This window comes from Plectropomus leopardus, chromosome 21, assembly GCF_026936395.1.
Source record: "Plectropomus leopardus strain MGB_pleo_1.0 chromosome 21, ASM2693639v1, whole genome shotgun sequence".
Classification (NCBI taxonomy): Eukaryota; Metazoa; Chordata; class Actinopteri; order Perciformes; family Serranidae; genus Plectropomus; species Plectropomus leopardus.
The window spans coordinates 22,589,179-22,605,809 of record NC_142196.1 but is presented as its reverse complement, the minus strand read 5'-3'; the positions used below and the strand labels follow the sequence as shown (position 1 = coordinate 22,605,809).

General features: G+C 39.0%; 1 protein-coding gene across 2 annotated transcripts in view; it reads left to right on the top strand.

Annotated features, from left to right (window-relative positions):
• gpr158a (G protein-coupled receptor 158a) overlaps nt 1-16,631 on the top strand; it is a 78,078-nt gene that overhangs the window by 24,892 nt on the left and 36,555 nt on the right. For both annotated transcript variants that reach the window (XM_042510498.2, XM_088071936.1), the window contains exon 3: nt 13,472-13,574. In XM_042510498.2, the coding sequence (XP_042366432.1) occupies nt 13,472-13,574 (103 nt within the window). The remainder of the gene's footprint in view (nt 1-13,471; nt 13,575-16,631) is intronic.

Below are 16,631 nucleotides of genomic sequence, written 5' to 3'. Positions count from 1 at the left end.
GTGTTGTGTTATTTGATAATACCTGGATTTTGAGTTTGAAATCCAAAAATTCAATATAGATTTTATTTAATAGCAGTGACAGCATTTCAACATTTGGCTTGTACCTGTTTTCAGCCACGTTGCCAGTGAGATGTTATTGATGGTAATGTCCGTCCACCACTTTGGCCCTTAATGTAAAATTTCAACAAGTACTTGATGAATTGCCTTGGAAGACATTCGGAGTCCCCTTCATTTTAGTGACGGGGGTGGATTATTGCCAACTTGTATCACACTCAATACATTTATATGCACAGTTAAGTGGAGCTACGATTAAAGCTTGATTACTCCATTAAATTGAACTACTGTGCTTGTCCGAGTATACAAACATTAGGCGGAGAATGGTTTTAGCTGCTATTATACAGACTAAATCACAATCATAACTGTTTATTTACAATAACTTTGGGGTAGAGAACCGCCGCGTCATGTACATAGAGATGCAAAAGCAGCAAGAAAGGCTTTACTGTCATTGAAAACAGTCACAAAAAGCAGCTACTAAAACACACTGTCTGATTGGGGCCTAATCTTGTCATTTTGAGTGTGTTAGCATTAGCATTTAGGCTAATTTAACAACACAGAGATGCTACTATGGCTATAGATTCTTATTAGTTAGTTAACTAATTCCCTTGCCAGTTCAAATGAGCTGGAATCCAGTTTCAGAAGTGGCTACAAATTATTTTCAAGAACCTGACAGTAAATTTTAATCCTTTTCATCTTCTTTTCCAATCCACATATTGACACCTTTGGAGGTGACACACAAGTTTGCTAAAATATTCTGTTTATGAAATTTGGATTTACAGTCTTGTCAGTTAAAGAATAATATTTGAAATTTCACTCATTTTAGCACCAAAGCTTACAGACTATATGGCTGCAAAGGACTGACTGTCACACACTATGTACATCCATGAAAACACACACATCCACCTCAAACACACACAATATAGAAACCAAACCACCGTGTGACAGGGGACATTTGATGAAGCTGGTGTTGTGTACATTTGACAGCATGTGTGGTTCATTTTTGCCTCGCTGTGGTGCTCTTTGTGTTGTTGAAAAGCTGAAGTGGATATTTCAGCTCTGTTGAATCACTGTTACATCTTGACCTTGGATCACAAGGTTGTCCTGGCCCAACCTGCTATCATCTCAATCACACGCTGATTTCTCCGCTGTGTACCTTGTGCTGCTGAATTAATAACGCCATCAGTGTTAAACAACGGCTGCGTCCCCCCTGCTCTGTCTGTCCTCACCTTCTGTCTCTCTGTCTCATTTTTGCAAAAAGAAAAGTGCATACAAAACACACTTGTTGTCATCTCTTGTAAGGACTTATATCCGTTTACAGTTCTGTTGCCAAAATTCATATCCAAACACTTAACCCCACTCTGAGCAAGAGCTTAAACTTAACCAAAGACCTTTCTTGATTTTATGTTAAAGTCAGACAGTAGCCAGTGGTGACCTACGACCCCAGCCATTCATGCCATCCATTGTTTCTGTGATTTACATCTCATTGTGTTTTGTCCTGCAATCATCACTTGCTGCTGCCTGTAAATTACAAAGATTAGACAAAGGCCGTGTAGCTTTTATCCTTAATTTGGAAAGTAAATGGCTTCATAAGAGCATACATTTCCAAGGTCCTGACACGAGTGTAATGTATACTTTGGAATCACCTGAGTAATTGGTTGGCTTACTTCTATAGTATGAGAAGGACATGTGGCAAGTTGAATTGATGGGATTCATTTGAAAGCACTTTGAAAACTGATTGCCAGCTAAAATTCATTAATCAGTGTGTGTCACAAAAAAGATTGATTCAGCCATCAGAGATGTTGCTTCATTTGCATGCAAAGGTTTCAGGCCTCATTCAGTCCCATAATGAGTTGTCTTTTGTGTCAGCAGTCATTTTCTTCAAGAAATTCCAAATGGCAGCTGTACTGTAAATAAAACTGTGGGGTTCACGAAGCAAAACGCATAACTACAACATAAAAAACAATGAAACATGCAGTTAAGATGTTTTTATTTAATTAAGTGAAGTAACTAGTGTTGGCAGGGTTACTTTTAAAACGTATCTAAAGTGTCATTTGTAACATATTTTGTTTGATTTCTAATTAGATTATTAGAACTAATTAGAATTTTCTAAATATTTTGGATCACTTTCTAAACTTCAAACTTGTTTTGTGTCTTTTCATGCCAACAACATGATTCCAACATGGTTCCTAGCGGGACATTTCTTCTGCAATTATGTTATGTGGCAGGTGCCCTGCATACACAGTATTTTTATGGGAAATGTGTGCTTTATACTATATATATCATATCCTTACAGCAAGCGAGTGCTGCTTTCTGGCCACAGAATCTATTAAATATGCACTTCTGTTGCGTTACGCAAGCAAACCACATTGCTACCTATCAGCTGGGGTGGGGGACGGGGTTGTGAACACCGCCATTCTTGCTTAAAACTATAGTGCTGCGTTGCTTATAGACGGTTAGAACATTTTGATATAAAAAAATATGTAATCAGACCCACGGACACAGTGGAAGAGCAAATAAAACAAAGGCAAATGAAGAAATCATTTCAAGTAATCTATTTTTGAAGACATTGTTTAAAATACCACCAGTTTAACTTTACTGCAAAGAAACACAGTAGCTCAGATTTTGTATTTGAAATATGTAATGTTGTTACTTAAACATAGTAATCTTTTTACAATACAATGATTCTGGATTGAAAGCTGGCAGGACATCTATATGGGACATCTTTGCTTATGAAATGGAAAAATAACTTTTATTCCTCATAATAATAATAATTATAATAATAAATAACAGGAATTAATTTGTTTAATGCATGATTTTTTTGATTGATTTTTTTAAAGTCATAGACAAATTCATAAGATAGTGTGTGCATTTTTATATTATATCCAATATGTAATTATTCACTGGGGCGTGATTGTTCATTTGACACACTGTAAACTCCCCAAACCCCTCTGTGAATGTGATACACATTAGGTGCGTTTATCTACTTGTTTCTCTGACAGCTTCCCCATTCCCTCTACACTCATTCAAGAAAAACGCTTACCCCTTCATCTGCAGACCCGTCCGCATATCGTAAGACAAAAATAGCCTTTTTGCTTCTTGGGAGTCTCCCTGCTGTTAGAAACACGGCATCGTAGTGGGGCAGGGGTTCCCACAAGGGACCTGTATCAAGGGTAGTTCCACACCAGGCCATGGCCCTTTCAACCTGCTGATCTCGTTTCAGCAATTTGGATGGAGAAAAAGGACACGAAGCCTCCTAATTAACTACATTCCTTGCTATGTTGCTTGTTGGAGTATGTTCAGGAGCCTATAAATAGGGTAATTGGTAATTATCTACAGTGATCTCACCAAAGCTGTGATTATCCTTCAGAGTTGATAAGGGGGCTTGATAGGAAGGAAAGAGAATACTGCTATTCACCAGCAGATTTAAATTCACCCTTCAATTTTAGCAAATCCTTTTGTGCGGGGTGAGTTATGCAGCATTGTATTAAAGTAGTAGCGAGACCAGGACATTAAGACTCAAGACCAGGAAAGAAAAAAAATGCAGTAAATGTGAGTTTCTTTCCACTGTAGCAACAAAGATGAAGAAGTTTAAGGATTTAGATAGATGTGCAGCTCAGCAGATGGATGGAGTGATATATTTTGGAAACAGTTTTTAAAAGTTTTCAGTTCTGGAGAAAGAAAAGCAAACCTTTTAAAAAAATGTTTTTATAGCAGCACGAAAAATGAAACATGCCATGTATGTTCTGCCAACAATGTCTGGGACAGAATACTTGAGAATACTTTGAATATTTTCTGTAACATTGCCCATGTTTCATCTTTAAATTTCCAAAAAAATATAGAGGATTAATTTTTTATGTGCACTATCTTGTCATCCAAGGACATTTTTGTGATACCAATAAAAAAAATCGCTGATACACAAAATTTAAGTCCCACATTGGGCAGAAGAAAGATGCTCTGTGTCTCAGGGTCTTGTCACCTGGGGGGGTTTGGAGATGAAAACATTACGGTTGAGGGCTGTTGGCCATAACACAGTGGGACGAGAGATCACAGGACACTTCTGGTTTTAACTCGGCCCTCGGCAGTGCAGCCCTTCCTTAACCGCTGTCCCTCTAATTGGCTCTGCGGATAATGCTGGAACTTCGAATTTACATGGAAACACTTTGAAGACTTGAGCACAGTCGCCCCCGGGCGCAGTCTTACATTCGCTGTGCCCGGCCTCTGCAGCAGCACACCGTAAACCGAGGCAGAAAGCAAACACTAGGTCCAAGGAGGATTGGGAAAAAAAGTGGAATGTAGAGGTAACATTTGTCTAGGGACCCATGAGATTGGATGTGAAATGGGTACAGCGGTATGCTTACAAAGGATAGGAATAAACTGAGAAAGAGTAGGGCACACAGACAAAAAGATAGACGGTAGCTTGATTTGCATACACAGAAGTAAGCTGCTGAATTCCTACATTTCACTTAAGGTCTGATTGAGCTGTTTACATAACCCTAACCTTGCGCCGAGTCTTGTTGTTGCCACAGAAAAAAGTCACTCTTCACCAACAAGCTTTAAATCTTTTTTTTCCCACATGACTTTTGGGCCATCTATCATTTTTCATCACTTATCTCAGTCCATGCAAGGCAATAAATAAAGTAGTAAAGTCCAGACGTCCTCCTCCACTACATCCTCTGCTCCTCCTGAGAGACCCTGAGGTGTTCCCGTACCAGTAGGGAAAGATAGTCCCTCCAGTGTGTTCTGGGTCTTTCATGCACTCTTCTCCCAGTTGGACTTGCAGTGGAATACCTCCACAGGGAGACATCCAGGGAGATCATACGCCCAAGACATCTAAACTGGGTCCTTTCTACATGAAAGAGCAGAGGTTTTGGTCTTGAGCCCAGCTCAAGACCAAAATAATAATGATAATGATAAATCGGAACAAAAAAAGCTGAAAAACGCCATCACACCAACACTGTTGGTCCCTGTTGGTCCTGGAGGCTGCTTTGAGGATGTCAGAAAACTTTTTGCTTGCCTGATCTCTAAGTACAATCCTTGTGTCATGTGGATGAGTGTGTGTCCGTTGCAAGTTGCAAGAGTCAACATAACTGTGCATTTTACGGCGTGAACGTGGAATGAATATGTGCGTGCCTGTTGACACTTACATAAGCTGTGAATGTGATTTTGACAGCAATATCCCAGTGGTGTCTGTTGTGTGTTTACTAGTCTCAGCCTGATGGCGGTGTTAAGCTCCCTCTAGGCCAGAGTGTTTATCTTACTGGTGTTTAGGCTTTAGTCTTTGGACTTCACCCAAAGCGAGGCCCCGCTGTCCGGGCAGCTCTGCTCCGGCTAACTCCTGCTAGTTGACCTCATTTAAAAGGCCTGGCTGGCTGTCTCGCTGTCCCTCTGAGCACAGAGCCACAGCCATCCAGCTCTCTGCTGTGTCTCTTTGTGTGTCTGCGTTAGAGTAATGCACAGGCCTGAAACTGTAGTCTGAGCCAGACCAGCACCAATTTATTTAGCCCAGTCCCTGCCCAACAGCTAAACATTTTTTTTTTAAATCAACCCGGCCAGAAGCAAAGATTCTGACGTCAAAACTCTCTTCTGTCTCTCTGTCTCTGTGCTCTTTCTGTCTCTTTTGCTCTCTCTCACATGCAAAGGCCAACTTCAGTTCAATTATTTTGCATTACAAAACAGTTATGAAGCCCATGTTCACAAGGTAAAGCAATTCTTACCTGATTGTCTTGATTAGAAATCAAATGACAGCAAAAAAAAATGCATGCAACTACCCTTAAGTAGGCACGTCTGTAAAGGGGAGACTCATGGATGCCCATATAACACATTTTCCTTTAAACATCCAGAGATTCGAGGTCAAGGGACCCCTGTGAATTGGCCATGCCATCTTTTGATTGCCAAAATTTAGCCTAACTCTGGAGAATTAACAAGCTCCTTCCTGAGAAGCTAGAATGATATGGTGGATTCTTTAGCTCTTGTAGTTCCATATAATACCAGTATCACTGCTCTAGCTCTAAAACTCAGCCCGGTACTCAGCAGCCCCTCTTAAATAAAATCGTCTGGCGATCAACACGATAAAAAAAAAAAAACCTGCATAATGTACCGCCCTTATTCTCATTGCTATCATCGCATTAACGCTGACAGTAATGAATGTATTTTTGGCTCAAACCTTGCCTGAATCAGGCCTGTTGGTCCTCATTTTCTAACATTAAATAACCTTTATTTTGCAGAAGCTTTTGTCTAAAAGGGCATTCAGTAAGTGCATCCAATCTTAAAAGAAACAAGAGCTAGATGTCATCAAAAATTTGAACCCATCCAAATAAACAGCCAAGTTGAGGGGCCATTCCAACAATTGATACCCCAATTAGGCTGTGAAACTTGCAAGAGTCAAGCAAAAAAAGAGCAGTCTACATAGACAAGTCAGGCTAGATTGTCCAACTTTAGTCTCAAAATGCCTCCAAAAAGCCCTGGAGCCTACACATCCTTTAATGCAACTTGATAGTGTCTCTTTGTTAGACCTTACATCCCTGGTTTATGCCTCTCCAAAGCCCAAGGCGAGATAACCCTGGTAGTTATTTTCTCAGACATGAAAAATCTCCGAAGCCACAAAGACATAACACACCATTGTTTAACAGAGAAGGTAAAACTCCCATGTCTTTCATTCATCATTTAAACCAAACAGTGTCTAGTTTCCTGGTGCCTTCGTACACATCCTTAGCAGGCAGTTTACAGCACGTACATGCAAACACATGCAGAGACACAACTGTACTGCATGAGCTGAGTAAATTGCCCTTCGGCCAAGTCTTCTCTTTCTAACCTCCTTTCTGTGCATACTGTAGTTCAGTCTGTAATTATTGGACGATGAGCTTTCCTCAGGGTTTATGTTGCACTCTGTAGGATCATTACAAATATCTACAGAGGCCTATTAGTGGTTGATTAGGCACTGTGCTGGACCGGAAGAGCGTGGGCTTATTTCAAAGAGAGGGAGAGTCCTCGGCAGGCATTAATTAGCTGGTAGAATTGAGCTAGTTCCTGGTTTCCTGGTCAGGTGGAAGACAACTGGCCTCCGCATCAATTAGTGCTGCTCTTAGAGTTGGTTTTAATTCCCCTGCTTCATGTTACAGAAAGGTGATGGAGGAGAACCGCTGTGTTTGATGTCAGGAGGAAGACTTCGGAGAGTGTGTACATTTGTATGCAGGGAGTGCTCAGATTAATGCAGTGATTTACAGTAGATATGCAGCTATGGCGAATTTATAGTCTAGTTATTGGGTTTGAGTTCCTCGCTGTCTTATTAGCACCAGTGCTTATGATCAAAAACATGACATATTTTGCATGCTCTCTTGCTTTTATCACACATTGAAAACATTCACTAGAGAAAAAATATTTTCCCTATTTTTAATAATATTATATCAAAATTCAGATGGCATTTTTCATGGAATAAAATCTGCTATTTCTTTCCCAAATTAACAAGATAACTGATTTTTTTCTCATGTAACCCTTTTTCTTTTTTGTTTTACAATTCAGAAATATAATCTCATTAAGTCAAAAAAAAAACCACAGCATTTTATTTTTCCTAAAATGATGCTTCCATACATACGTTACCCTTCTTCCAAAGAACGGTAATGCATTCATTTGAAAAAATATGTGTTTCTTAATTACTAAGATTATTATCAGAGAGGTTTTTGTATTGTATATCTGTTCTTGTATTTCTGAATGAACAAGATAATAGTCTATTTTTTCTGTTTAAATTTCCTGTTTCTGTATGTATTAGATAATTATCTCAGAATTCTGAGAAAAGTTTTTATTCTGATCATTTTTGTGAATCACTAAAATAATAATCACTCAAATTTTAGTGTTCATGAATTAACAATATTATAATCCATAAAGATTTTTTTTTCCATTAAATGTTTTGTCAGACTACTGACAAATAACAACAGAATAATCTTTTAAATTTTTGGCATCACTGAGATAATTATATAGTTGATTAAGAATAGGACAAATACAAGTAAGTTTTTATGTACAAGGAAATTGCCTTTGTCTTTTGTGCATACATTAAAAATGCAAGTATATGTAATATACAAATAATGCTACAGTCAGTAATCAATAATCATTTTTCATTCAGAAAAACAGGACATGTGAATGCATTATGCTTTCATAGAATCCTTTGATATTTTTTGCATTTCCTTTTTTCTTTGATAACTAACAAAACATTTTTAACTGATCACACAATTTTTAAATTATGAACCCCTACAAAACAGTTGAGGTGTGCACTTAAAGAAAATGTACAGTTTCAACAATCTGAATACTTTTTCCACCATTACATTGAAATACAAGACTATTTATGGAGAAAAACATTTCCTGTCAATGTGCACTTCAGAGGTCATGCACTTTGCAGCATCCGGTAGTCTTCCAGAGTAGGTCAGGGTCTACAGTATAGCTCTTAAAACAGCCTAAAGCCATAAACAAAATAGAAAGCCAATATTTATATAATTGGAATCCAGCACATAGTCATAATTCTTACAGCTAAACATGTCTGCCTGCTGGTGGAGTTTTAAATTTGCAGTGCTAGTTAGGGTCAAATAAATGCCTTCTGGGCAATATAGTATATACAGTGAAACAGATAATGAAAATATTTGAATTTGTTGAAACATACACATATCTTTATAAATATTTATTTTCTTTTCTCCTCCTCAAATTTTTGAATAAAGTTGAAATATTTGATATACAGCTGCAAATCTTTGTTACATGTCAGTTCTCTACCATCACTTTCAAATGAAAACCAAAAGAATTTCCAAAAGTATTTCAAGATTTGCTCCCATTAAGCCACAAGAGCATGACTGAGATTGGACTGATATGGCCGTTGGACTATTTTCTGAATCTGCGACATGCAAGCTGTGACTTGCAACCCATGATAATTTTCCTCTCGCACTAATCTTGATACGTTAAACTAATAATAAATAAAACACAGTACTTGTGACCAACGCATGAGCATGTGAGAGGACTATAGGACTCTCAAGTTTATCTGCAATTTGCAAGTGATAATAATTTGTGGCGCCATTTGCAATCTTTGTGTAAGTTGTGCTCACAAATTGCTGTTGTAAAACGGGCCCCTGGCTGCAGTGGTAGCTCCAGTTTGTCCTAAAGGTGTTGAGGTCATGGTCTCTGCAGGCCATTTAAGTACTTCCACATCTTAATGGGAAACTATTGTCTGTGGACGCTGCTTTGTGCATGGGAGCAGTGTCATGTGAAAACTGGAAAGAATGAAACAATTGCCTCTGGGACCCTTCAAGGGGTCACAAGAGAAATCTGAGGGGTCATTAGGTGTTTCAAAGGAAGAAAGAAGAAGACAACATACTGTATTTCTGCAACACTAGTTTATTTTTTCAGATTTTAAATCTTTTTCAGTTATGAAATTCCAGATATTAAGGACAATAATGAAAATATTAAAATAAAGTAACCAGGGTGAGAAAAATATCACAGTGCATTAACATATCACTGTTGACCATGGGGGCTGCAAGGAGACGTGATAATTTAAGGGGTCATGGGTCAAAACATTGGTAACCATTTGTCTAAAATATCATTATATGCAGCAGCAGTACAATTTCTCCTAATTGAATCTAAGAGCCAAGTTATGAAAAATAGCCCCAGTAAACAATGAGAGGGGTGTCCACATACTTTTGGCCATATAGTATTCAAGCCTACTTCCCTTGTGTCAGTGCTTAGATGGTGTTCTGGTTTGTGTTTATTGCTTCAATTTGAGTTTAATTGATATTACATTAATTTTAAAATTATGAATTAATCAGCAATGTTACAAACATGTAACAAATGGACGAAATAGCGCACAAGTCAGCGAGCGAGAGGAAGAAAGGTAGAGAGGCAGAGTGTGTGTTGTGTCTATTTTTGAGTCCTGTGGCTCTTTTGTAAGTGTTTTGTCGCAGGCAGACCATGCTGGCCTGACAGCGTGACGCACTCCGATAAAAAGGCTCTCGCTTGCGGTCACACACATGTCACCATGGCAATTAGTATGTCAGATTGCGCGTGATTGACAGCTGCCACAGCTGGGATGTAAACAACAACTGGTGGGGGAACCTGGGGCGTCGGAGGCATACAATACAGCCTCTCTCACATGGGACTGTCATAAGGAAAAAATGAGGCCGCTCATATTTACTAATGTCTGCATCCACAGGCAGGTGACAGGAATAGAAATAAACTTTTTTTCGTTTTCATTTATCTTTTATTTTCTTATAACTCCATTTTAGAGGGCAAATATTTCTTGCATCCATGTCAGATATTATCAGAGACAACAGTCAGAGATTCTGTACAGTCAAACACATTATTCTCAATCATATAGACTTAATTAATTATCAGTTAATGTGATGTGATTTCTGTGCGCCGGCAGCACAGTCGATGCCTTCGGCTCATTATGGAAAGAACAATATGGCTGCCCAAGTTGCTCGCTATCAATAGAACATCATCAAACATAATTAATAGCACATGTCATGCATGTAGAAGTAGGTCACTGCCTACGTGTGCTCTGTTTGAAATACTTTGTCTCATAATTAGAGAAGATTTAGCTGTTTATATTGTGTATTTGACAATGTAATCATATATAGACCATGACAAGTGATTTGGTGCACTGATGTTGAAACATAAGTTTGGCAACACTATTAAATAATGCTAGATCGACTTTTTTATTGTTGATTAATCTGTCCATTAATTTATAAATTAACTGATTATTTTTTTAGTCTGTAAACTCTGAAAAATGTCCATCACAATTTCCCAGAGCCAGAAGTCTTGCACTGTGTTGTTTTATCTGACCAGCTGTCCAAGAATCATATTTTTTTTTACACATTAGAGAAGCTGGAGCCAGAAAATATTTGGCATTTTTTGTTTGAAAAGAGAGAATATCAAAGTAGTTGCCAATTAATGTACTTCCACTTCACTAATCAACTTTTTTGACCAAGGACTTTATGGATTTGCTGTAAAGCCTCCTTCTTCTCACCGAAAATCATTATTCGTATCCTCGAGGCTTTAAAAATGTTTTTAACGCATTTCCTTTCCCATAAAACTTTACTGTTTACATTGACATCCCAGGTGTCTCCTCGGCTCCTCCCCCCTGTGGAGACCTTTACAAATAGGGTCCACAAGCTTCATTTTACGGTCCGGTGATAGGAGTCCGGCTTGTGGCTGGGCCGCTAAGATCACGTGACTAATGGCAGGTAGCCAGGAGGCAGGCGGCGCTGTCTGGGCCGCTTCCTCTGTTTAACATACTCCACATCAGAGCCCCCGCATCAGTCACCGCAGCACGCAGGAGTGGCATGCACTACCAGGGCTATTCCTGGCTCTCTGTCACACACACGCAAAAATACCCATTCTTACACACACACACACACACACACACACCTGTCTCTGGCTGTTTCTGCCAGTGTCTCTGTGAGGTGGGCATATTAACAGTGGCAGGCAGTAGCTGCAGCACTCTCCACCTGTCCTGAAGAGACGACTGTTGAGGAATCATAGATGAAATCATGTTGCACCACAGAGCTCATTTAAAGCTGCACCAGGCAGATTTTTATGAAGGGATACACAACTTGCACAAAATCAAAATGCAGGGCACCAATATGTCGGACCATCTATTTTACAGATTCATACAGTTTTCCCAATTACATGTTTTGCTCACAGGATGTGTTTACTACTGAAGTTACTTCTCAACAGGGCCATTTCTAGCTTGTTTGGGGCCCCATTTGCAAAATTTTGGCTTCCCCTTTTTTATGAAATCATGTTGGGAGAATTCCAAACATCTTAAGTTGACCCCAACAATATAACATGCAAAAAATATAATACGTGAGAAACGCTGGGGCTACCCTACATCAAGAAACAATGAATACATTTATCTAGAGATGCAAAATAAATGACACCAAAAAAAAAAAAGTATCATCTATAGGCCAATTTTCATTTTAAACAATGGTATCAACCTAGATTTCACAATGGCAGCATACATATATTTACCAAATATGCATTATAACATGTATTTCAGTAATTTCTTTCTTAAAAAGTTCACTTTACATCGGTAACATTTTTATGTTGCTAAGAACTCAAAATCAAAGCAAACATTGCAACTTATAAAACATAAAAAATAGCCCTAAAGATTACGAGTGATGGCGATACACTTTGGGAACATGTGGGGCTGATGTTAAAACAAATGTTGAACATGTAAAATGAAATAGAGCATAATATAAGCAAATATTTCAAAAGATATCTCGTGGGCGTAACATACTGCTCAAGTCTACACACGTAGTGGCAAAGTGCTGTAAACAGGATTGCAATTTTAAGATCAAAAGGACCACGATGTCACGATTGTCACCTCTGAAATGAGGCACCTTGTTCAACGCATTATCGTAGTGCCACTTTAAAATGCTTCACTCTCTTCAGAGGAATTTGTTTGAGGAACTTGTTCGCTGAATTGTAACCTGGTAATTACCTTGTGCTTTTCAGCCTCGGCCGGCCTCTCCAAGGCTTTGACTGAGGGCCTCAGCTCTCAGCAGCCAGACCTCACCAAGGACCTTGAGAGACAGTCAGAAATAGCTGCCTCTTAAGACGTGCAGAGTCCAGTCCACTGTGAAGAGCATCGCAGTGACTGATGCTTCATTTAGACGCTGCCACTGGCCTTGCCTCGAGATCTCACAGTCAGGTCACAAACACTTCATAGCGTGTCAAGTGTCAGCCGAAGCACCGTTGCTATTCTGGGCTCCTCGTCATTTCTTGGGACTCATAAGTGATTATCATCTCTGCTTTAGAAAAACATGTGCGAAAATATGACAGTTATGTAGTTTTAGGACGCAAGCGAGAAAAAAAATAGGAGCTTTACGTCAGTGACCCAAATGTGTTCATACAGAAGAGATGGAATCTCATTCCCACAAGAAAAAGAATTAATGGTTCTCCTTTAATCATGCAAATAAGTCTGTCCTTAATTTAGATATTAATTATATCTGGTAATTTGGCAAACAGCACACAAAGTCTGCCAAGGATGCCCCCTGACGCCCCTCGTGTTTTTCTCCGCAGTCCTCAGTCTGTTTTCTATCAGACTTTCAATCAAATAGAAGCAGCTTCACTAATTTAATACTGAGTGGTGAGAAGGCACAGTTAGACAGAGAGAGGGATCTCACAGCTTAAATAATTAGACCCTTGTCCCTCCTGCAAGACATTTGATCCCACGTTCTCCTCACTCATTTCCAGCTACCGGCTTTACTTTTGCTTCAGTATTGACATATTTTAATTGCTTTTATATTGGTGTCTTATCAAGTCTGTAAGGTGATGTGTTTAAAATTCTCTCAATGAATTTATAATCAAGGAAATTAAAGTTTCCAACTGCATGCACTGGCTTCTCTGCGTGCCTGATGTGAGTGTTTTTGTGTCTTTGCAGTGTTTGCCGATCCACGGTCATGGATTTGTCTTGGACAAGTACACGTGCCACTGCAAGAAAGGATTCTACCACCCCAACAGAGTGGCTGTCAACGGCTTCACACGTAAGTCAATTCAATCACTTGTTCTTTTATATTTTTAATAAGGATGATCGGTGGTCATTTTTAGGGGTAACCAATCAGAAGAACTTATTGGTTGTTTTTGATACTTGCTGAACTTGAACAGCTGATTCATGCCCACACATTGATCCATTTTAATAAAATCAGTTTTAGGCTCCCTGTAGGTTTCCTATCATGATATCTATGTTAAATGCCCAGTCCTAGTTCTAGGTGTTAACGTCATTACAAGAACAGAAAAAAACCCTAAAAACTCTCTTTCTGATGTTAATCATCAGCTGTTGAACAGATTAAGACACCCTGTTCTGTGTCCTGCATCCAGCACAACCTTGATATTCATTTTAGACTCTGAGCTCATCAAAAAAAATTATGAGATCACATTTCTTTCAAGTCATTTCCCAGCAAAGGTTAAAAAAACAACAACAAAGCAGCCTGTTTGGAGGAGACGGGTCTTATTATGTAAATCCTGTTTCTTCTCATTTAGCACAAATATAGCAGATGAGCTAATTTGATTAGTTTCTGACTCTGAGTCAGAGTTCCATATATGTTGATTATCATCAGCTGTTAGTAAAAGAACCATAAGTTGACCTCAATATGTTGCATAACGTCTTCATTTTATTACTATGTAAATGAAAGGGGCACGTGTTAGTGCCCTGTCTGAAAATTGAAGTAGTCCTGGCACCTGGGGAGGCTAATCAGGTTCAAGATAGGAAATATCTTTTTAATGGTAGTTACTTTTCTGAGTTTATTCTGTCTGCTGAGTTAATTAAAAAAGGCTTCTGCAGACACAGAACCCCAGTGGTTTTCACCTGCCCTCCATCACTCTCATGCTTTCATTTCGATCCACTTTCCCTCCCGTCTCATCCCGCACAAACCTCATACAGCATGTTCCTCTGCATCTATCTCAATATTACCCCATTTTCCCTCCCTCCCCTTTTCGCCACCATATTGCAGCCATTTTTTTAACCCAAAAATATGCTCCCATCATGCACAGAAATGCAAAAAAAAAAAAAAAAAAAAAAGGCTGCACAATTTCTTTCCCGGAGAACTGGATATCTGTGCTGTCTGTTTGTGCAGTTTGCCGTGCACACAAGCTTCATGCATGCAAGTCCACATGAAAGCTCTGTGCTTGTGTGTGTGTGTGTGTGTGTGTGTGTGTGTGTGTGTCTGTGTCTGTGTGTCTGTTTGAGAACACAATAATAGAGAGGAGAGGCAAGCCTGTTAGCGAGGCGTAGTGCTGCAGTCTGGCCCACCATGGGGCCAATAACAAGCCTGTTAATCCACAAGGGGACATCCTTGACACTCCTTTGCAGAGAAAGCCAGTGCAACTCACTTTCCTTTGTCTCCCAGTGATCTTCCATTGTGGATGTTGCATATAAATATATAGAAGACGTTTTGTGAAGTTTCCTTTGACTGTCAGTCATCTGCAGGAGCGGCAAACCAATGAGAGCGAGCTCAAGGATATGACTCATTGCTACGGAGATAAGTAGTCCTTTTGAAGGGATCAATGATGTGCAGAGTCATAGCTTTGAAAAATAGGCCAGTTTCTTTTTAAAGGCAAAATCCCTGCAAATCTCTGAGACAATGCCTGTTTCCAATAAAGCCTCCATAAAAGCTCTACATAAGTCCACCATTCGTTTATCTATCCAACCATATGGGCATCTCTCGGGGATTTCTATACAAACCAATAACAAGTCCTCTCGATTCTTGTTGTCCCTGTTTGGTTTTTACCTTACTTTACCTTGAGAGGGATTTTACCAGGAGGTTGTTTTTAGCATTCAGGCTGTCCAGTGCAACCAAACTGCACTTTTGGTAACAGAGCAACTTCTTTTGAAGCTGTTAGTGGAAGGGGTGCAATGGTTAAATGTAAGTTGAGAGACAGATAACATTGTTTTTTAAGGAATTTTGCTGATTGTGTCATTTTTGCAGCTTACTCTGCGTTCTGTAAAATATTAATCAAAGGTGCTTTATAAAGTTAATTGCAAATTATTTATTTATTATTAGTTATTTATATTATCTCCTCGTAAGTGATAATTTTATCTTGTGAAGCATTTTGTAAAGTTAGTTTCAGCATGAATGCTTTGTGTCATTGATCCTTCTGACATTTTATAATCATAATGATCGAGATTTTACAACGATGATGGTTTGCGGAAATTTAATGAATTTAGTGGTAAGGAGGATACAAATATCCACAGCCATGCATGAAATTGCTCTTTCTTGACCATATATCTCATTGACAGCTCTAATAAGTGGTAGAAAGGTACAAGTGTCGATATGCAAATATATGTTACAGGGCGTTTCTGCATCCATTTATGGTGATATGTAGGTGTGGAACTGAGGCTTGTGCCACAGCGATTGAGATTTCTCAAACAGAATCAGGCGTACGCACAGCTTTTTAAGTCTGATGAAAAGAATACATTTGCACATTTATGGCTTTGTGCGTACACACTGTACACAGACTTTTATGCATCTGGTCCCAGATCTTGCGCCTAGCTTCAAAAATCCTTTTTATTTTTCAATGATTTGAGGCGATCTGTCCTGTCCTTGTCAGGATAAAAATGGCATGTATCTCTGTGTGCTTTTTTCTGAGGAAGCCGCAGTTATCAGCCCTGTATGTTATGCCAGTGACTGAACAAGGTGCCGCAGTGTTGACGTTTCATGTTCACACATATAGATCAATCTCCCTCGTGTTGACACAATGTCGATGGCTCCTTGTAAGGTCAGTGAGGGATAAGCATATATATACTCAGTGTGTCATAGAAGCACTTTATCTCCTTTATCTGTACTGCTCTCATATCCAGGAAAATTCAATAACAAGGAAACTACATGTGCTGCTGCACAATCTGCCTCTATTCTGGAAACATGATGAACACATTTTAAATTAATGTGTAAAAATAACAAGTGCATGACAAAATTGGATTTTTTTGTCAGTATACTTCGGACAAAAGATTCTTTTGGGGTTTTCAAATCATGTGTTAAGCTCTTAATACGGTCCTCCCTCACACACACACAAATCTAATTCTACTCTTTAAATCCGTGCCTGTG